The 22,813-nt window shown below is 43.8% G+C and overlaps 1 protein-coding gene across 2 annotated transcripts; it reads left to right on the forward strand.

Moving 5' to 3' along the window:
- Positions 1-2,496: 2,496 nt before the first annotated feature.
- LOC100088463 (amine sulfotransferase-like) lies at positions 2,497-22,570 on the forward strand. Of its 2 annotated transcripts, XM_007665137.3 has the most exons (8): positions 2,554-2,689; positions 4,119-4,161; positions 7,806-7,976; positions 10,181-10,389; positions 12,946-13,072; positions 17,882-17,976; positions 19,446-19,626; positions 22,371-22,570. In XM_007665137.3, the coding sequence occupies exons 3-8, from the start codon at positions 7,817-7,819 to the stop codon at positions 22,493-22,495; spliced, it is 897 nt and encodes a 298-aa protein (XP_007663327.2). In that variant the 5' UTR covers positions 2,554-2,689; positions 4,119-4,161; positions 7,806-7,816; the 3' UTR covers positions 22,496-22,570. The 2 variants fall into 2 exon arrangements, with proteins under 2 accessions (XP_007663326.2, XP_007663327.2); XM_007665136.3 differs by lacking the exon at positions 4,119-4,161 and having other exon boundaries at positions 2,497-2,689.
- The last annotated feature ends 243 nt before the right edge of the window (positions 22,571-22,813 follow it).

Below are 22,813 nucleotides of genomic sequence, written 5' to 3' on the forward strand. Positions count from 1 at the left end.
AGCTGGCAAGCGGGGGAGCCGGGATTAGAACCCAAGACCTGCGACTCCCAAGCCCGGGCTCTTTCCACTGAGCCACGCTGCTCCTCTCATGCACCCCCACATCCAATCAGTCACCAAAACCTGCCGGTCTCACCGTCACAGCATCGCCAAGATCCTCCCTTTCTTCTCCATACAAACTGCTACCTGGTTGGTACGATCATTCATCATATCCCCGTTGGATTATTGCATCGGCTTCCTTTCTGACCTCCCAGCTCCTGCCTCTCCCTACTTCGGTCCATACTTCACTCGGCCGCCCGGATTATATCTCTACAGAAACGCTCTGGGCACGCCGCTCCCCTCCTCGAAGACCTCCAGTGGTTGCCCATCCACCTCTGTATCAAACAAAGCTCCTCACTGTTGGCTTCAAAGCTCTCCGTCACCTTGCGCCCTCCTCCTCCCTTATTTCCTTCTGCGGCCCAGCCCGCACATCCCCCTCCTCCGGTGCTAACCTTCTCACTGTGCCTTCATCTAATCTGTCTCGCCCTCTACCCCTGGCCCAAGTCCAACCTCTGGCCTGGGACGCCCTCCCTCCTCAAATCCGCCATGCAATCGCTCTTCCCCCCTTCGGAGCCCTACTGAAGACCCACCTCCTCCCAGATTAAGCCCCCTTTTCCTCAGCTTCCCCTCCCTTCCACATCATCTCGACTTGCTCCCTTTGCTCTTACTTCCTCTCCCCGCCCCGCAGCACTTATGTGTATATGTATATACCTATTATTCTATTTATTGATATTGATGCCTGTTTACTTGTATTGATATCTGTCTCCGCTCCCTCTAGACTGTGAGCCCGTTGTGGGCAGGGGTTGTCTCTCTTTATTGCTGTATTGTACTTTCCAAGTGCTTAGTACAGTGCTCTGCACACAGTAAGCGCTCAAAAAATACGATTGAATGAATGTGAGCGGTCAGTGAGTAGTCAGCACTCTCTCCCAAAGTAAGCAAGACTCAGAGAAACAACTCCAGGCACACTGAGTTAGGACTAGTCCCTCAGTCATTCTTAATGATCTTTAAAAAAAAATGCCAGGGCACTGAGAAGGGGTATGTGATCCTAACTGGATATGGAGAGTACATGGCATCTTATAAGTTGACAGGCAGGAAACAAAAAGCCACAAGAGGCATCCTCCTGACAACTGTTATGTTGGCACATTTCAGGTTTATTTTTACATTTGATATGATTTCTGAAAATCGGGCCCACGGGCACCACGAAATATTTCATATTTCTGGTTACAAAATCTGGGTTAGAAGCCACTCTGACCCAGCTATGCTGCTGCTCACTATGCTATGCTGCATCTCTAGACTGTGAGCTAGTTTTGGGCAGGGAATGTGTCCATTTGTAGTTAAATCGTATTCTCCTAAGTGCTTACTGCGGTACTCTGCACACAGTAAACACTTAATAAATACCATTGAATGAATAAATGAATGAATGAATTCTTATCGAGAGACAGGACTTGTGTCCTTCAATTGCAGAATAGCTATTTGTCCCCTCCCAACTTGGCTTTCTGGGAAAATGGACAAAGCAGTGAAATGGGCTGTTTGGTCACTCTAATATTGCAACCCATCAATCTGGGTTAACCTAGCCCACTGCTGCTTCCCTAGCCAGACTGAAGGTAGTTGCTTCAGGCTAGCAGGGTTGGCCTGATAAGGCATGGATTCTGAAAACTAGCTGAGCCCTTTCAGACAGGATTCAGGGAGGTCAGCAGAAAGATCTGATTTCCCTATTTTTGGCTAGACTTGCTGAAAGAAAATCTGGACCTTTCTTGCTGGCTCAGAAGGGGAATCTCTTCCTCAGTGCTCCTTTTCCCTCAGTGGCTATAGAAGGAGCAACCATGGCAGTCTCTAGACTAAGTTTCTTGTGGGCAGGGAACACGTTGATTGTACTCCCCTAAGCACTTAGTACAGGGCTTTGCACACAGTAAGTGCTCAATAAAAACCACTGATTAATTGATTGATCAATTCATTTATAGGTGCCCAGGGTAATTGACTAAGCAGATTTGACCACTGGGTTTTGGGATTTTGGGGCGGTGGGATAATAATAATAATGTTGGTATTTGTTAAGTGCTTACTATTTTCCAAGCACTGTTCTAAGCACTGGGGTAGACACAAGGTAATCAGGTTGTCCCACGTGAGGCTCACAGACTTAATCCCCATTTTACACATGAGGTAACTGAGGCACAGAGAAGTCAAGTGACCTGCCCAAAGTCACACAGCTGACAGGTGGCGGAGGCGAGATTAGAACCCCTGACCTCTGACTCCTAAACCCATGCTCTTTCCACTGAGCCAGGCTGAAGAAGAGCAAGAAAATCCCTTCCACCTCCAGTGCACAGTACTGTCATGAGGCACTGAGTAGTGATACCACTTTATAGAAAGCAAGATAAGAGGCCCCATCATAATAACAGGCAAGAGTCAATATTTGACTCCAGATTCAGAAGATTCACCTTTTGAAAGATTACGCCCATTTCAGGATATCACACTAATCAATGTAGGAGGGCAGAAATATAAAGGGCCAAACTAGTTTCCACAGTCCTCTTGGGAAGAAATAAGGGACTCTGGCATCTGCTGTACTCGCTGCTTTGAGAATTATATCTGTCTTTCATATTGCAGGTGAACGAGCCCAAATAGAAGTCGGGTTGGCAAGCAGTAAAGGCAGCACAAAAAGGTAATCGTTTCTAAACACCCTAATTTATCTTAAGGAAATATGTGTGCCTCAGCACAAGAGCAGTTGACTGGCAGCTTCAATATCAGAACTGATTTTTTTTTTCCTGTCCAGAGGCTTTGAATTTTGTTTTCTTTTCCCCAAGAAATATCTGGGGAAGTATTAGAAATATTAGACGGTTTCTTCTAATAAAGATGGTACTTGAGTATTTACTAAGTGTGAAGACTGTTCTGAGTTCTGGGTGGATACAAAATCAGATTTGACACGGTCCATGTCTCACATGAGGCTCACAGTCTCATATTGGTCATATGTCCACAGCTCAAATAAAGCAGAGAATTGAAGCAATTCGTGAGAACAATTGTCAAAAAAGGTTTGGTTTTGTCAGGTATTTAGAACCAGGTACTTCAATTCTCTGCTTTTTCAGTAAGAGCCTTACTGTTTCATTCACTAAAACCTCTACAGAAATATCTCCCTTGGTCAATTCTCAAATTATTTGGCTGATTTTTCTAAGAACTAGTTTGGGGATTGGTTGTAGTAATATTCTGGTAAATGTCCATTAAGAAACTCTGCAGCTGGTGTTACGAACCAGCCACTGAAGTCAGCCAGACCAGGTTTTTGTTGGGTTCAGAGAAAGGGAAACAGACTCAGTTTCACCTTGTGGAAGACAAAAAGGAAAAAAAAAAGACTCAATCTGCTAAGAGTACAGCTCATAGAGGTAAAAATGTACAAGGAAAGATTACAAGCCTTTCCACCCTCATCTACTGTTTGGGGGCTTTTTTAAAAAAATGTCAGCCCCCTCCTGGATGTCTCTTTGGGATCAGATTCCTCTAAGGGGAAGGGGATTTGCAAAAGTCAGCACTCCCGAAATGGATTTAGGAAAGATGGAGGCTTCGGTGTACTATTAGCTGAAGCTTGCTGGGGGTAATTTAATAGTTGGCTTTATTTCTAACTCGGGGAAGGGCTCAGGATAAACCTTCATTTAGGATAAAGTTCTGAATATTTATAAAGATGGGGATTTTTTGCTGAAACTGTGTGTGTGTGTGTGTGTGTGCGTGTGTGTGTGAGTGTGTTAGGAGATGGTTCTTGGGCATTTGGCTAAGAGAGAACTGGAGGATTTGGTTCCTGCCTAGGTCAAGTATCCTATGACTACACATAACTATCTCCTTCTTGCCACAGCCCTGCTCCTAGGAGAGCAAAACTCTACTTAAAATGGCCTCAGTGTAGGGGAGAAAGAGGGAGGAATGCAGTTAGAGGCTTTCCTCTCCCAATGAGGCAATAGCTGCTACTGGAGACTTCTTCCCAGCTGCTGCTGCTGCTGCATAACGTGGAGTGGAGGTGGGAAAACCAGCAAAAGGGCTCTTTGAGTAATTCGATTCCTGAGTGTGGGGGAGGGCTCTCCCATCTGTGCTCTCAAATGACTCTTTTTCTCTAGGCTTGACCAACCCCTTCAACTTCTGAAAAGGAAACAAGAGTTTGTAAGTGATATAATTATCAAGCTTTTTCATTTTCTGGCATTCCTTGGGAGTGGGGGTCCACTATATAGGTAGGGGTGTGTGTGTGCAAGAGAGATATAGAGAGACACACACAATCAATTAATGGTATTTACTGAGCGCTTACTATGAGCAAAGCACAGTAGTAAACACTTGGGAGAGAACAATACAACCAAACTAACAGGCATGGTCCCTGTCCATAACGAGCTAAAAGTCTAGAGGGGAAGACAGACAATAATATGAATAGGGAATTTATAATGTTTAATTTAAAGACATGTATTTAGATGCTGTGGGGTTGTGGTGGGGGCAAATATCAGATGTCCGAAGTCACAGATCCAAGGGTATAAATGACACAGAAAGGAGAGTGAGCCAGGGAAAAGAAGGCTTATGTGACCTTAAGAAGGTTTGAATGTGGGGTGAGTGGTTGTCTGGTGTATATAGAGGGGGAGGGAATTCCTGGCTAGGAGGAGGATGGGCGAAAGAGGTTGTCGGTGAGATAGATGAGGTCGGGGCACAATGGGTAAGCTGGTGTTAGAGGAGCAGAGAGTGCAGGCTGGGCTGTTCTAGGAGATTAGTGAGGTGATGTAGGATGGGGCGGGCTGGTTGAATACTTTAAAGCCAATGGGAAGGAGTTTCTGTTTGATGTGGATAGGCAGACATTGGAGGTTCTTGTGGAATGGGGAGACAGGGGCTGAACGAATTTGTTGATAAATGATCTATGCAGCTGAGTGAAGTTAGAGTTATTATGGTATTTGTTAAGTGCTTATTATGTTCCAAACACTGTTCTAAATGCTGGGGTGGATACAAGGTAATCAGGCTGTCCCACATGGGTCACACAGTCTTAATCCCCATTTTACAGATCAGGTAACTGAGGCACAGAGAAGTGAAGAGAAGTCACAGAGCAGACAAGTTGGCAGAGCCAGGATTAGAACCCACGTCCACTGACTCCCAAGCCCGAGCTCTTTCCACTAAGCCACGCTGCGAAATGTGTAGTCGCAGTAGCCCATTAATAATAATAATAATGATGCTTCAAACTGGGGAGAGACCGGAGTGAGGAGATCAGCAAGAAGGCAGATGAAGTAATCAACACACTTTAGGCAATTTTGTATACATGTATGTACATTGTATGTGTGTACATGTGTTTACATGTGTGTACATCATGTGTATACATTGTTGTACAGACTTTCATGATGGACTTTTTTTCGGTAAATCTGATCAGGCCTGGCTTCTCTTTCTTGGATCCCGTTCAGGGATTCAGGACAAGGGTTGGAGCCTCAACTAAATGTTTGGGATTTTTTCATCTGCCCTATCTTGATCCCTACCCTTCGTACTCCACTGACTTCAGCTTTAATAATGGAAGGGAAAAACATTAAAACTATCCCATTTGCTCATCAAATATGGCTGTGGTTGGGGCCTGGAACGCTCTAGGAGCAGTGGAAGGGAGAGGGAGTTACTTCAAGCAGATAAATTGTACCCTCGATTTGAATCAAGACTGCACTTTCAAAAGTCTCTGGCTTTCAGCTGCCTGTGGTACCACCACCCGGGAAATCCCATTGGTTAGGGGTCTCCTATTAGTCCAGTTGCTTGGTGGATTGAAGTTCTCAGTGAATTGATTTTGATCTTTTGGAAACTCTGTTTTTAGTCAATTTCTCATTCAACCAACACTTGCCTGGCCTTCAACTGGAACTTTTTTGGGTATGGGTCATACCCCAGAGCAGAGCAGGACTGGTCCTTGATTTGGAGCCAAATTCTAGGGTTGCCAAAGAAGTTGAAAACAGGCTCCTTATTTTCTGGAGAACCTGACCGTTGGCAGCAGTAAGTTCAGCCAACCCAGTGGAAATTCAGAAAAAGCTGAGCAGAGTCCAAATAATAATAACTGTGGTATTTGTTAAGTGTTTACTATGTCGCAGGCGCTGTACTGAGTGCTGGGGTAGGTACGAGGTGATTGGGTTAGACACAGTCCCTGTCCCCTGTTGGGCTCACAATCTTAAAAGCCATCTTACAGATGAGGTAACTGAGGAACAGAGAAGTGAAGTGACGTGCCCAAGGACACACAACATACAAGGGATTAGAACCCTGGTCCTCCAGCTCCCAGGCCCTTGCTCTTTCCATTAGGCCATGCGGCAGCTACTTTGGACTCTCCAGATCTTTGGGCCGCTAGAGAGTCAGGCCACCCGTAAGCCAGGCCCTCGGGCAAATATCTGGATATCTGCTGGATGAGCACCGGCCGATTTCTGCTGCTTGTGCTTCTGCTCTCTGCCTTCCTGCCTGCGCCTTCCTCCCCCACCACGTACTCTCCTTGCCCTTCTTTTCGTCTTTGTCCTCTGCCAACCCCAGCTTCTGGGTGTCGGTATCTTCGGTCTTAGTGGCAGGGGCAGGGTGGAACTGATTCCCTTCTTAGCACAACCTGGGCATCTGTACATTAATAGTGATAATAATAACCGTGGTATTGGTTAAGTGCTTACTATGTGCCGGGCCCTGAAGTAAGCTCTGGGGTTACAAGCAAATCAGGTTGGACATAGTCCCTCTCCCACACTGGGCTCACAGTCTTAATCCCCATTTTACAGATGAGGTAACAAGGCCTTAGAGTTGGACCTGGCCAGAAGGTTGCTTGCCCTCTCTCCCACCATTCTTCGACTCCCATAAGATTACATCCGCACGAGGGAAGGGGTTGATTCGGTTTGAGGTTCCTATTGTATCACATTCTAGCCCACTGTTTTTTTTATAGTATTGAGTGTTTACTATGTGCCAGGCACTGTACTAGGTGCTGGGATAGATACAAGGTAATCAGGTTGAACACAGTCCTCGTCCTTCATGGAGCTAACGGTCTTAATCCCAGGTGAGGTTACTGAGGCACAGGGAAGTTAAGTGACTTGCCCAAAGTCACACAACATTCATTCATTTGATCGTATTTACTGGGAGCTTACTATGTGCAAACACTGTACTAAGCACTTGGGAGAACACAATATGACAACAGATGCATTCCCTACCCACAGATGGGAGAACTGGGATTAGAACCCAGGTCCTTCTGACTCCCAGGCCCGTGCTCTATCTACTAGGCCATGCTGTTTCACTTGTCTCAGGTAGTACAGTGCTCTGCACACAGTAGGCGCTCAATAAATACAATTAATGAATGAATGAATGACTTGCTGCACAGACTGAGGTTTCTGTGAGTGAACTGCTGGTGTATTACTAATCCCCACAGGAGGACCTGTGATCTTTCGAAGGCCAGGAATCTCTTTGAGGGATTCTACATTGGGCCTGGGAAGGCCCAGTGAAAGGATATGACCAAAAAGTGACCAGTTCAGGAATTGAGTAATAATAATAATAATGATAATAATCATTCCATCTGTTAAGTGCTTACCAGATGCCAAGCACTGTTACTTACCGCTGGGGTAAATACACCATAAGCAGATCTTACTGTTCCTCTGTTCTGGGGATATATTTTTAGGCTTCTCAGTTAGAAACTGAGCATAAAACCCTGTTTGGGAAGAGCTGATCAGTCAGTAAAGGAAGGAGGGAAGAATATTGCTCTCCTTGTTCTTCTCAAGACTCTAGTTGAGGGAAAGGGGTGGAAGCTGACAACTCTAATTGAAATTTATGAAGTAACTACCTGTTCTTCTCTGCAGAGCACTACATCATGGCCGAAGAACAGGCTGCAGCCCAGAGTGAGCAATATTTGCTGAGGTTTAAAGACTTTAACTTCATAGGTTCACTGGTTAAACCAGAGTTTATAGAAAGCATGGAGGACTTCAAAATCAAAGCCAGTGGTATCTTTATAGTCACCTATCCGAAATCAGGTGGGTAAAGTGGATGTCTTTGATCCATTTTTTTCCAAACCAGGTGTTTTTTTATGAGTGTTGAAACTGTGCAGAGTTTCACCTGAATAGGCCTGCCTGGAGGCAGCCTGGCACAGGGCCTCACCAGAGTTAAAAAAAAAAAGATGGTATTTGTGAAGCTCTTACTATGTGCCAACCACTGTTCTAAGTGCTGGGGTAGAGACAAGGTAATCGAGTTGTCCCACCTGAGGCTCACATTCTTAATCCCCATTTTACAGATGAGGTAACTGAGGCACCGAGAAGATAAGTGACTTACTCAAAGTCACACAGTTGACAGGTGGTGGAGCCGGGATTAGAACCCATGACCTCTGACTCCTAAACCCGTGCTCTTTCCACTGAGTCATGCTGCTTCGCTATCAGGTGGGTCCCTGTCCCATATGGAACTCACAATCTTAATCCCCATTTTACGGATGAGGTAACTGAGACCCAATGAAATGACTTGCGCAAGTTCACATAGACGTGTGACGGAGTTGGGATTAAAACCCAGGTCCTTCTGACTCCCAGCCCCTTGCTCTATCCACGGAGCCACACTACCAAACTACCAACTGTGAAGAGACAATAGGTGAACTCTGGTAAGTCCTAGGACCAGCTAGTAATGTTCCCTCAGGAGAGGGTCCCGGCCCCTGAAAATCAGCCAACTGGCAATCGTCCCAGCAACGGATCAGTCTCCTTTGAAAGGCTCATTATTAATGTCTGTCTCCCCTCTAGACCTTAATGCTCCCAAAACAAATAAGCAACATGGCCTACTGGATAGAACATGGGCTTGCGAGTCAGAAGGACCTGGATTCTAACTCTGGCTCTGCCACTTGTCTGCTCTGTGACTTTAGGCAAATCACTTCCCTTCTCTGGGCCTCAGTTACATCATTTGGAAAATGGGGATTAAGACAGTGAGCCCTATGTGGGACAGGGTCTGTGTTCAACCTGAGTATCTTGTACCTACCCCAGAGCTTAGTAGAATGCCTGGCACACGGTAAGTGTTTAATAAATACCATTAAAAAAAAAAACGCTTGAGAACGGATGGTGTGGAGAAGTTGTTTGAGAAGTGGAAGCTAGAAATTAGATCTACCATTTCCACCCATCTCCTTTCCCACCCAGTTCTGGGGATCCTTTTGGACCATGGACCCGGTTAGCACAGGGGCTGGAGCTAATAGACCCCGGACTGCGGAACAGGTCCCACCATGGGGTGAGGAGGGAACTAAGCCCAGGCACAGATGGAGCACGGCAATACGTCCCATCCCTAGACGTGTGCCTTCTATGGAGAAGGTCAAATCCCATCATCGTTTCCCAATTCCACATGGGCCTGGGGTCAGCCAGGAAATGCAGGGAAATCAGGAGAGGCATGGGCAGCTCAACAATGCGGTACCTTGGAGTCCTGTAACTGTTGAATGGCACTGGCCTATGAGGCTGGTAAGAAGACCCCCCACATCAGAACGATGCTGCTTTCCTATTTTGTGTATGTAAAGATCACTCCCTACAGTGCGTGTAAATGCTCCTTACTGTGCTACTGGATCTGTTCTCTCCCATACTTGAAGTTGGTCTTATTGCTCCTTCTTTGCATCAGATTCTCTGTTCTAAGGGAGTCATTCCAATTGATAGCACCAGGAGAAATCATCTATCAATCCTGGAGGAGAAAACCCGCAATTAAGACCACATCGATTTTCTTTCCACATTTTGTCCACCAATGGCAAAGAGTAAATTCTCCAGAACAGCTTCTTCCTACATTTTTCCTCTGCATTTTTCCTTCTGTCTCCCCTTTCATTGAGTCTGCCTGAGCCCTATTCCTACAGAGAGGCTTGGATCTAATCCTTCTGTTTTTGCTTCTGAGGGTATTTGGTTTGGGTCATCCCCTGGGATATTGGTTGGATTTTTTACTTGAAGGCAAGAAGTAAATAAATACATCCTTTATAAGAATTCCACCTCTTCAGAAGGAGCTACTGTTTGAACAGCAGCAGCGGCAGCAATACTGTGATGGTCCCTAAGCTCTAGGCATTGGGCCTCCTGGCCTTTTAAGGAAAAGAGAAGCAATTGACTGTTTTATTTCTAGCTGCACGGGATATTCCTTTTGTTTTTTCACATCTGGAGAAAACAGATTGGAGAAGGCAGTGTGCAATCCAACATTTTCTTACTTCGGGGAATAAAATGGAATTTCTTTTTCCTTTTTACAGGAACAGTTTGGACTCAGCAAGTAGTGAATTTAATTTTATATGATAAGCATCGGGATGGAACAGAAAATATGGAGAACGCAAACAGAGCTCCATGGTTTGAGTACAACACCCGCAATATTGATTTTAACCTCCGGCCAAGCCCTCGTATCTTTAGCACACACCTGCCATACTATCTGGTGCCCAAGGGTTTGCAGAGCCAAAAAGCCAAAGTAAGCAACATTTTATTTCCTAATGTTTGCATATGATGGGATTAAGAGTGTGAACCCCATGTGGGACAGGGACTCTGTCCAACCTGATTAAGTTGTAATAATAACAATAGTGTTGGTATTTCTTAAGCGCTTACTCTGTGCCAAGCTCTGTTCTAAACGCTGGGATAGATACAAGATCATCAGGTTGTCCCACGGAGGGCTCACAGTCTTCTTCCCAATATTACAGATGAGGTAACTGAGGCACAGAGAAGTGAAGTGCCCAAGGTCACACAGCTGACAAGCGGCAGAGCCGGAATTAGAACCTATGACTTCTGACTCCCAAGCTCATGCTCTTGTATCTACCCCAGCATTTAGATCAGTTCTTGGCACATAGGAAGCACTTAACAAGTACCATTGTTATTGAAGAAGCATGGGCTAGTGGCAGAACACAGGCCTGGGAGTCAGAAAGACCTGGGTTCTAATCCCAGCTCTGCCACATGTCTGCTGTGTGACCATGGGCAAGTCACTCCACTTCTCTGTTCCTTAGGTACCTCATCTGTAAAATGGGGATTGAGATTCTGAGACCCAGATTCTGGGACAAGGACTATGTCCAATCTGATTAGCTTGTATCCACCCCAGTACTAAGAACAGTGCGTGGCACATAGTAAGCACTTAAATACCATCATTATTATTATTTACATAACTCCACTTATTGACCCCTGACGCCCTCACTCCACTAGGGGGACAGAGGAAATGGAAGGAGACACTCAATTCTGTCAGTTTTGTTATTTGTGAACAGCTTTAGCAAAGTATTGAAGTCTTAAATGAAATGTTTGAGTCGACTGTGGATTTCATTTATCCATGCCTTTCCCGCTTCTACCTCCTTGGAAAATTGATATATAGATATCTAGTTATATCTAGATATCTATATATATATATAGAGAGAGAGATTTTTAATTAATCAATCCATTAATGGTTTTTTGTTTGCTTACTCTGGACAGAGCACTAAGAACTTGGGAGAAGAATGATAGAATTAGTAGACACAATCCCTCCCCTCAAGGAGTTTTCAATATATGTTAAAATAAATTACAAATAAGAAAAGCAGCAGAATATAAGAATATGTCCATAAATGCTTTGGGCCTGGGGGTGAAGTGTGTGGCAAAATGCTTAAGGAGTACAGACCCATGTACATAGTTTATGCAGAAGGGTGGGAAAATAGGGTGAGGAAAAGAGAGGTTAGTAAGAGGAGGCTTATTGTAGAAGAAACAACTTTAGCAGGGCTTTGAAGATGGGGAGAATGGTGGTCTGTCAGAGTTGAAAGGGGAGGCAGGCAGGAGGAAGGACTCGATCAAAGGTCATAGGGGAGAGAGATGAAATTGGGGTACAGTGAGTAGGTTGGTGTTAGAGGAGAGAAATGTGTTCTCTGGTTTGTAGTAAGGGAGGAACAAGTATAACTAGGAGGTAAAGAGCTGATGAGTACCTTAAAAGGTTTGTTGAAGAGTTTCTGTCTGATGCAGAGGTGGATGGACAACCACTGGAGGGTTTTGAGGAGTGGGGAGATATAGTACAGTGCTTTGCACCCAGTAAATGCTCAAGAAATGCCACTGAATGAAGTGGATGAATGTGCAGAATGAATTTTTGAAAAATGATCCAGACAGCAAAGTGAAGTAGTTACTGTTAGGGGTGAGGAGTAGGCTGGAGGCAGGGAAGTCAGTGAGGAAGCTGATAAAGTAGTCAAGGTGGAACATAATAATAATAATGGTATTCTTTAAGCATTTACTCTGTGCCAGACACTGTACTAAGCACTGGGGTGGATACATGCAAAGCAGGTTGGATACAGTGTCTGTCCCACATAGGGCTCACAATCTTAATCCCCATTTTACAGATGAGGTAACTGAAGCACAGAGAAGTGAAGTGACTTGCCCAACATCACACAACAGACAAGCGGCAGAGCCAGGATGAGAACCCATGACCTTCTGACTCCCAGGCCCATATTCTAAGTGCTTGGAAAAGGATGGTGACAGTTTGGTCAGAGACAGAGGGCAGGATTCTAGAGATGTGAGGAGAGAGCTAACAGGACTTATGTACATATTTATGCTATATATGTTATAAATTATATATTTATATTATCATCTGTCTCCCCCTCTAGACTGTAAGTTTACTGTGGGCAGGGAACGTGTCTACCAACTCTATTATATTGTACTCTCCCTACCTCTTAGTACAGTTCTCCACACATACACACACATTAAGCACTCAATAAATTGATTGATTTGGTGTCAAATTGAATATGCAGGTTAAGTGAGAGAGTCGAGTTGAGGACAATGCCAAGGTTATGGGTCTGTGAGAGAGGGAGGATGGTAACGTTTGTTTATGTCTTTAATTAGATTAGAAAAATCCCACCCAGAGAATAACTTAAGTAGAAGAAAATGAGATGCATTCAGAGCATTTCATGATTCATAAAATGATATGATCAAAAAAAATTAAATCAATAAGGAATACCATTGATAATGATGATGGTATGCCATAACTATGATAATGATATTTCCCAAGTCTAAGTGGTATCTTTTCAATTTGCAGATTATATATGTGTACCGAAACCCTAAGGATGTCATGATCTCATTTTATCATTTCTCAAAATTCCTTACAAAACTAAAGACATCAAACACAATGGAGGATTTCATGGAGAAATTTTTAGCAGGAGAAGGTAATGGTCAATTCATTTTTCTTCAAAGATATAGGCTTCCGTTTTTTGAAAAGAGAGCTCTTTGTTTTCAAAATGTAATTAGCGAGGCTGCATCCATTCAATCAGTGATATTTATTGGATACCTTACTAAGACCTTGGAAAAGTACATAGGCCTCCATGTTTTGACAAGAGACCTCTTTGTTTTCATCATATAATTGGCTAGGCTGCATCTATTCAGTCAGTCATATTTATTGGGCACCTTACCAAGAGTTTGGAAAAGGACAGTATGATAGAATAGTTAGATACAAGGAGCTTACAGTCTATGGGGGGAGGAAGACATTAAACTAGATTAGGAATAAGGGAATCAGTAAAGTGTAAAAAATATTTTCATAAGTATTGTGAGGGCGGGGTAATATAAAAGTGCTTAAGGGGTACACAGCCAAGTTTGTAATTGACACATAGGAAAGGGTGGATGGGGAAATAACAGGCTTAGTCTGGGAAGGCATCTTAGAAGAAATATAATTTTAATAAGAAATTGAAGTTGGGGAGAATGGTGGACTGCCAGATATGAAGGGGGAAGGATTTCCAGGCCCAAGGAAAGACTTGGGCAAGGTGTTGATGGCAGTAAAGATGAGATCAAGATACGGTGATTAAATTGGTACTATAGGAATGAAATGGAGGTTGGGTTTTAGTAGAAGATCAGAAAAGCAAGGCATTAGTGGGAGAACTGATTGAGTGCCTTATAGCTGATGGTAATGAGTTTCTCTTTGACGCAGGGATGGATGGGCAGCCATTGGAGGTTTATTAGGAGAGGGGAGATGTGGACTGAGCTTCTTTTTAGAAAATGATCCGGGCAGCAGAGTGAATTATGGACTGGAGAGGGGAAGACAGGCAGCAGAGAGGTCAGCGAAGAGGCTGATGCAGTAGTCAAGGCAGGATAGGGTAAGTGCTTGGAGATCTCAAACCAAGGCTTTTGCCAAATTGCTGTTGCAGTTTGCTGAATAACAGTCATTCTGTCCTCTTTCAAAATGGCCTCGTCATTAGGGCCAAATGGGCAACTGATCTGACTCGAGGATGCATGTTGAGAATGAAGAGTCATCAATTTTACAATATTCACTATAGTAAGTATAGTGTATATATAAATACATATATAGTACTGAAGAGTACATATATATATTCAGGAAACTCTAATCCCCTTTCAGGATCGCACCTGGAGAGTTTCTAATACTCTATCGGTCTCAACTGTGAAAGAAAGAGTCAAGTAGAGGCATACCCATTCCATTCCTAGCTTCGGCAGTGGTTAGTGAATGGAAGGCAATCTGCTACAGGTCAGGACTCACCTGTGCTGGGCAGCAGTGGCAGGGGAGAGGGCTGAGGGTGGAGACTCATGTTGACTGCACGGAAGGAGGCAATGGTAAACCACTTCCGGATTTTTACCAAGAAAACTCTATGGATACAGTACTTAGAACGATTGCAGATGGAGGTGGGGCGTTCTGTGAAAGATTTGTCCATGGAGTTGCTACGGGTCAAGAGATGACTCTACAGCATAAGACAAGACAAGGAAACTCTAATCGCCTGCTAATGAGACTGAGATTGAGGATCATGACTTTCCAGGTCTGCCTCCCAAATACCCATTAGAACATTCCAGAACCTTCAACTTTGAAAGATTCGCCTGTGTAGCAAGGCCCGGATGTTGAAAGAAACTCGATCTCTTTAAGTAGTCACTGAACAGCTGGGCTGCAGGCAATATAGTTCTTAATGTATATAGAGAACTATACTAAGCACTTGGGAGAGTATAGAACAATATGGTAAGTAGATATGATGCCTTCCCACAAGGAGTTTGAAGATCAGATGTTCTTTCCTATTCTGTTTGTATTTTATCTCCTTTGACTAGTGCCCAAGGGGGTTAAAATCCAAACAAAGGAGAACATCAATAATTGCCTTGTACTTAGCCTGCTTCCCTCCCTTCCTCTAACAGTTCAGTCTAGCAGTGAGAGTCTTCACATCCTGTTGGAGTCTGTGCCAGTGCACTGCAGTTCTGTGACCCCAGGAACTGCAGGATTCCCTACCTGGGCTTGTCTCTGTAGTGCTTCATGTATTCCCACTCTTTGAGAACTTTCAGTGGTTGCCCATCCACCTCCACATCGAAAAGAATCTCCTTATCGTCGGCTTTAAATCACCGTCACCTTGCCTCCACTCCTATCTTTTCTCGCCCATTTCCCCCTACCATCTGATCTCCACACTTCGCTCCTCTAACGCCAAACTACTCGCTATTCTTCCATATTGTCTTTCTCACCATCAACCCCTAGCCTGTGTCCTCCCTTCTGACTTGGAAAGCCCTCCCCCATCATATCCAACAGACCACCACTCTCCCTTCCAAATCTCATCTCCAAGAGACCTTCCCCGATTAAGCCCTCATTTCCCTTACTACTTTTCCCTTCTGCATCGGCCTTGCACTTAGATTTGAGTCTTTTAGGAACTTGCTATTCTCTCCACCCTCAGTTCCACAGCACCTATGCATATAACCTCATTTTATTTTAATATCACCCCCTCTAGACTGTAAACTTCCCGTGGACAGGGAATTTGTCCACCAACTCTGTTGTATTGTTCTCTCCCAATGGCTTAGTACAGTGGCCTGCACAAAATAAGCCCTCAAAAAATATCATTTATTGACTGACAGCCAATCCATAGAGCAGAGAACTGTAGGCATCACAGGAGACAGGCCATCGGGATCCTATGGGGAGCAAATTGGATTTCATATTAGTTCAAAAGCATTTCTTTTGAACCTGGAGTGATCCTGAGGGCCCCCGATTGCTTTAAGTTGGTTTGCATAATCTCTAATCAGACATTTCATTTGTAGAGGATCAGATGTTCTTTCCTGTTCTTTTCTGTTCCTACTATTGAGGAAAGTGTTAATTTTTATACAGAAATTGCTCCATGCCTCGGATCAATGACCTCCTCCAGTTTGATTTCATCCAACCTAAACTGGAGACAGTGAGTTCTAAACCAGGTTCATCAGGTCTGAATATACAATGGTTAGGTTTTAATGGTTTATTTTGTTTCTGTTGTTCATAATCTTCCTGACAAAGCACTATTGGCTTCTCACTATTGGCTTCAAAGCTCTCTGTCACCTTGCCCCTTCTTACCTGACCTCCCTTCTCTCCTTCCACATCCAAGCCTGAACACTTCACTCCTCTGTGCTAACCTTCTCACTGTGCCTCGATCTCTACTGTCTCACCACCGACCCTTGGCCCACGTCCTGCCTCTGGTCTGGAATGCCCTCCCTCCTCGAATCCACCAAACAATCACTCTTCCCCTCTTCAAAGCCCTGTCCCACATGGTGCTCAACTTCTTAATGCCCATTTTGCAGATGAGGTAACTGAGGCACAGAGAAGTGAAGTGTCTTGCCCAAGAGAGAACAGTTGCACAGATATAAATGCACATGGGAACCAGGCATTAGCAAATTTGAGAGAATAGCAGTCAAAAAGTGCAACAAAGTTTTAAACCAAGTCTACATAGTTTGCTCAGGCCTATATTAGGCCTATTAAACCATTAGTTAATAGTGGTATTCATTAAATGCTATTTGCCAAGCACTACTGAAGATAGAAGATAATCCGAATCAGGATTTGCAATCTAGGAGGTTACAAGGGGTAAGTGTCTTACTCCCCAATTACAGATGTGAAGGCTGATGTTCTGAGAAGTTCAGTGACCTGCCCAAGGTCAGACCGGTGGCAGACCTAGGACTAGAAACCAGGTCTTCTGCACTTTCCGCTAGGTCAGGATGTCTTCTTTGGGTACTGTTATCCCTGGTTTATAATAATAATTAATGTAATAATTATGGTCCTCATAATAATTATGGTACTTGCCCAAGGTCTCACAGCAGACATGTGGCAGAAGTGGAATTAGAACCCAGGTCGTCTGACTCCCAGGACCATGTTCTTTTCTGGTAGACACATTTCTTGCCCACAAAGAGCTTACAGTTCGAAGGGGGAGACAGACATAAAAATAAGTTGCACATGCGTGCTGTGGGGCTGAGGGGGTAGTGAATATCAAGTACTCGAATGGTACAGATCCTAAGTGCGTAGGCAAGGAAGGAGGACGAGGGAGTAGGGGAAATGAAGGCTCATTTGGGGAAGGCCTCCTGGAGCAGATGTGATTTTAATAAGGCATTGAAGGGGGGTGAGAGTGGTGATCTGTCATATATGAAGGGGAGAAGGAGCTCCAGGTCAGAAGTGGGACTTGGGCAAGGGGTCGGCAGGGAGGTTGTTGAGCTTGAAGTACAGTGAGACGGTTGATAGTTGATATTGGAGGAGTGATGCGTGTGGCCTGGGTCGTAGTAGGAAATCAGTGAAGTAAGGTAAGTGGGGATGAGCTGATTGAGTGCTTTAAAGCTGATGTGGACTGAATGCTTTTTGAGAATAATGATCGAGCCAGGAGAGTGAAGTATGGAGAAGTATGGACTGAAGAGGAGGTTTGGAGGTCCGAAGGCGGAGGCTGATACAGTAATTAACACTGGACACGATAGATGCTAAGCTCTCAAACTCATGGAAATGAGATCAGAATACAGCAGATGTTTGAGCAGAACAACTACATAATGCTGGAGCAGAAACTATCTCTTCCAATGAAAATTATCTGACCCAAGAATTCAACAAGTATATTGTGCTTGATGTCGACGATGTTTCTCTTTCAGTGCCTAAGACCAATGGTAATATGGTTGAGTTTACCCATGAGAAGGGAAATAATGTGTTTTCTAGGTTGAGAAGCCACCTAGATAAAAACATATTTGGGAAAATATCAATTAACCCTGGATTGTATTGCTCTCTTTAACAGTGTTTTCCAGTGTGTGGTTTGACCATATCAAGGGCTGGTACACTCACAAGAACAACTTCAATATTCTCTTTGTGTCCTTTGAGGAGATGAAGAAGGTAAAATGGTGGGGCGGGGAATATGGTTCCAATTCCACAACCCACCCTCCGATGGGGCGGGGAATATAGTTCCAATTCCACAACCCACCCTCTGTTATGCCCTAGATTGATGCTGATTTTGAATTTGAGGGAATACACTCCCTGTAGACTAAGATTCTTGTGGGCAGGTAATATGTCTACTATTTCTGTTGTAATGGACCCACCCAAGCACTTAGTACAATGCTCTGCACACAGTTAAGCATGTAATAGATTTGATGTTCATTGATCGATTGAAAAGCATCCTCAATGCTTTTTACATTTCACAATTCTTTTTTTTTTAAATCACCAAGAATTTGGCAAGCGCTGGTTATGATTCTCAAGAGAGGGAGGTGACAAAGTGCATGCTAAAATAGTGAGAGAGACATGTGAGCTCATGCAATGTGACAGGAAAACTAAAGTTCCTGAGATAGCAATCCATGGCTGTGAACTTAAAATATTCTAAATTCTAATATTCATTTTTCATGGATTTGCATTACACTACTTTCTCCAAAGAAACTTCAGTGTTAAACACTTAAGTAATCCATTGTATTTATTGAACATCTACATACACGGTATTTAGAGAAGCCACGTGGCCTAGTGGATAGAGGATAATGAACAGAGGCCTGGGAGCCAGAAGGACCTGTGTTCTAATCCATGTTGTCCACTTGTCTGTTGTGTGACCTTAGGCAAATCACTTAACTTCTCTAAGCCTCAGTAACCTTATCTGTAAAATGGGCATTTAGACTGTGAGCCCCATGTGGGACATGGACTGTGTCTAATCTGAATAAATCGCATCTCCTCCAGCACTTAGTACAGTGTCTGGCACATAGTAAGTGCTTAACAAATACCATGAAAAAATCTATTGCATGTAGAGCACTGTATTAAAGTACCTGATGTAGACTCTGCCTTCTAGAAACACCCAATCTATGGTATAGAGATATCATTTCAAAACTTATTAAAAAGTCACACATTCAGGGCCTGATAGATGCAAAAAAGATGATTACAGTAGACAAGTAATCCAACCCCATCTCATTCCTAACTCATAACTCTATCATTTGCTCTAGCACTATTAGCCTCAACCATAGCCCCGACCCTTACTCAACCCCCTAATTCTAATCTTCACACTAGTTTTATTGTCAATCCCCACCCTAGTCCTCCCTTAGCTAAAAAAGAGTCTGTTCCAAGAGATAGTAAACTGCTCAAGAGCCAGGACCCTGTTCCTCACTTCTGGTAATTTCCCAGAGGGCATAAAATAGGGCAGTGATGATAAGGAGAATTTCATTCCTTGGGCCATGTCTGGGAGAGCTCTTAAAACTTGGACATTGTGTTTCCATAGCTCTTCTGAACCTACACTACAGGGCCCCCTTTAAATTTCCTGGGTAGGGGATATTTATTTGTATAAGCTCTTGTTTGTGCTTCATGGATGTCATTGTAAATTCCATTCTTCTTAGGACCTCAGAAATGCTGTTCTGAAGATCAGCAAATTCCTGGGAAAGGAGCTGAGTGATGAAGATATGGAGTCTGTGGTGAAACAAGCAACTTTTCAGAACATGAAAAAAGATCCCAGAGCTAATTATGAAAATATAAGTATAGACTTTGGAAGTTCAGAGGCACCAGTTTTTCTTCGTAAAGGTATCACCATCTGGAAATCAATAACAACCTATAGTTAAAAGTTGCTGTAGTTCCTGGGTTAGCTGCTTAAGATTCAGATGAGAGGCAGTTTGGCCTAATAGAAGGAGCACGGGCCTGGGAGTCTTAGGCCTGGGTCCTAATCCCGGCCCCACCATTTTAACTTACTCTGGGTTCTTGATCAAGTCACAACTTCTTGGCGCCTCAGTTTTCTCATATGTAAAATGGGGATTAAATGCCTGTTTTCTCTCTATCTTAGCCTGTGAGCCCCATATGGGACAAAGACTGGTTCAGATGGGATTGTCTTGTATCTCTTCCAGTGCTTATTCGTTCATTCATTCAATCGTATTTATTGAGCACTTACTGTGTGCAGAGCACTGTACTAAGCTTTTGGAAAGTACAATTTGGCAACAATTAGAGACAATCCCTACCCAACAACGGGCTCACAGTCAAGCAGGTTCTAGGTATATAGGAAGTGCTTAACAAAATTATTATTATATGAAAGAGGCTGTGAGAGGAGAACACCCAGCACCTTGCAGGAATGTTGATATTTGTTAAGTGCTTACTATGTGCAGAGCACTGTTCTAAGCGCTGGGGTAGATGCAGGGTAATCAGGATGTTCCATGTGAGGCTCACAGTTAATCCCCATTTTACAGGTGAGATGACTGAGGCAAAGAGAAGTTAAGTGACTTGCCTACAGTCACACAGCTGTCAAGTGGCAGATCCGGGAGTCGAACCCATGACCTCTGACTCCGAAGCCCAGGCTCTTTCCACTGAGCCATGAAAGTTCATGATCCTCACTTCTCTGGGGAGTTCATCTGCCCTCATGGCTTTAATCAATCCATCACAGTTATTGAGTGCTTACTATGTAGAGATCACTGTACTACAGCAGAGTTGGTTGACCTGTTCCCTGCTCACAGCGAGCTTATGGTCTAGAACAGTCTTTACCACCTCTGTGCAGATGACTCCTAAATCTACCTCACTGTCAATCAATTAGTCAGTTAAGCAGTATTATCAATTGAGCACTTGCTTTGGAGCGCACTGTACTACATGCTTTGGGATAGCACAATAGAATTAATAGAGCTGATCCCTGCCCTCAAGAAACTTACAATCTAGTAAGGTAGGATTTACAGATTGAAGGAAGTAATAGAGTATAAAGAGATGTATATAAGTGCTATGAGGGCTTGTAAGGACATTATGAGATTTACAGTTGGGGATATAACTTACAGGTGATAAGGTTTCAAAAGGGTATTGTTTTTAAAATTTGGCAGTGTTCTGCCAGATATGAAGGGGGAGGGAGTTCCAGGAAGAGGGAAGGGGTTGAGCAAGAGGTTGGTGGAAGGAAATACGGGGGCAAAGCAGGTTAAGTAGATTGCTTTGAGATCCTCACTTTCAATCAGTCTGTCACCAAATCCTATCAGTTCTTTCTCCACAGCATTTCCAGACTCTGCTCTTTCTTCTCCAACCAAATAGCCTCGATTCTGGCTCAGGCACTCATCATATACTCCCTAGGCTATCATATAAGTCTCCTTGCCAATCTATTTGCCTTCAGTCTCTCTCTTCTCCAGTCTGAACTTGATTCTGTTGCCTGGATCATTCTTCTAAAATGCCATCCCTCGTGTTTCTGCCCGCCCCTCAAAAAACTTCCAGTGGTACTCATTCCTCTCCATATCAAACAAACTCCAGATCATTAGCTTTAAGACCCTCAGTTTATCCATTCATTCATTCTGTTATATTTATTGAGTGCTTACTGTGTGCAAAGCACTGTACTCAGTGCTTGGGAGAAGCAGCATGGCTTATTGGAAAGAGCACAGGCTTGGGAGTCAGAGATCGTGAGTTCTAATCCCGGCTCTGCCGCTTGTCAGCTGAGTGACTTTGGGCAAGTCACTTGACTTCTCTTGGCCTCAGTGACCTCATCTGTAAAATGGGGATGAAGACTGTGAGCCCCACATGGGACAACCTGATTACCTTGTGTCTACCCCAGCACTTAGAACCATGCTTAGCACATAGTAAGAGCTTAATAAATACCATCATTATCATTATTATTACAGTATAACATCAGACACATTCCCGGCAGTCAGCCTTCTCCATCAATCAGTTCATGGCATTTATTAGGCACTTACTGTGTGCAGAGCACTGTGCTGAGCACTTGGGAAAGTACAATGCAAAAGAGTGGGAGACATCATTCCTGCCCACTGGGAACTTAAAGTCTACAGAAGGAGACAAACATTAAAATAAATTACAGGTAGAGGAAATTGTAAGAATATAGTGATATGTATATAAGTGTGTGCGGTTGAGTTGAGTATCAAAGTGCTTAAGGGGTGCCCAGCCAAGAGCCCATGTGTTAGGGATGGGAGAGACTTTGGTAAACTTTGACACTGACCACTTTTTAAATTACAGTAGAATGGAGTACTCAGAAATGGGTTTATCACAACGCATAGGTCAGTCAACTAGGGGATTTACATTCCACTGGAAGCAAAAATTTCTTTGACACTGGGGACCAATATCGTGGTTTTTTTGTAAATGTCTGGTTTCAGAATACTCCACTAGTGTACCCTCAATTTCTGTGGGCCATTTACTATAGGAAACTGAGCCTAAAAGCCACTGGGAATGCAAAAAATGAATCCACTACTAAAAAATATTCTTTCTTATGCTCTTTATCGTTATCCAAAAATGAATATATAACATCCCTCTCCCCATTTGTTTATCTTACATAAAAATCCTAGATTTCTTCTCCTCCCTTCCAGGCACCATTGGGGACTGGAAAAATTACTTGACGGTGTCTCAAAGTGAAAAGTTGGACAAGACTTTTCAGGAGCAGATGGAAGGTGTACCTTTAAAGTTCATCTGGGATATGAATGAAGACTTTTAGATGCCATGCTGCAGAAAATCAATCATCTGAAATTGAATTAAATAGATGTGTTCCAGCACAGTATTATAGACCTCAGAATCTTCTTTCTGGGTTATTTGTTCTGAAAAGACTGTATCTCATTTATACCCTGTGGTTGACTCTGAATACCTCTTGGTTATGAGCAGGTAGGCTGGAAGTCCAGAAGACGTGCTCTGGTTTGCAAGCTAGTCCCCTGGTGGGGAGGGGTTAGTCAATATAGATCTCCATCACACTCTGTCCCTCACCACCCCACCCTCTCCTTGACCAGCCTTGACTCCATGCCTCCGGGGGGAGTTGAGA

The sequence above is a fragment of the Ornithorhynchus anatinus genome, chromosome 2 (genome assembly GCF_004115215.2).
Source record: "Ornithorhynchus anatinus isolate Pmale09 chromosome 2, mOrnAna1.pri.v4, whole genome shotgun sequence".
Classification (NCBI taxonomy): domain Eukaryota; kingdom Metazoa; phylum Chordata; class Mammalia; order Monotremata; family Ornithorhynchidae; genus Ornithorhynchus; species Ornithorhynchus anatinus.

Excerpts from the sequence above, each read along its gene's own strand:
- LOC100088463 (XM_007665136.3), top strand. The coding sequence starts at position 7,817 with ATGGCCGAAGAACAGGCTGCAGCCCAGAGTGAGCAATATTTGCTGAGG. Across the intron at positions 7,977-10,180 it reads AGTCACCTATCCGAAATCAG|GAACAGTTTGGACTCAGCAA; the intron begins GTGGGTAAAGTG and ends TCCTTTTTACAG. Across the intron at positions 19,627-22,370 it reads ACCAGTTTTTCTTCGTAAAG|GCACCATTGGGGACTGGAAA; the intron begins GTATCACCATCT and ends CCTCCCTTCCAG.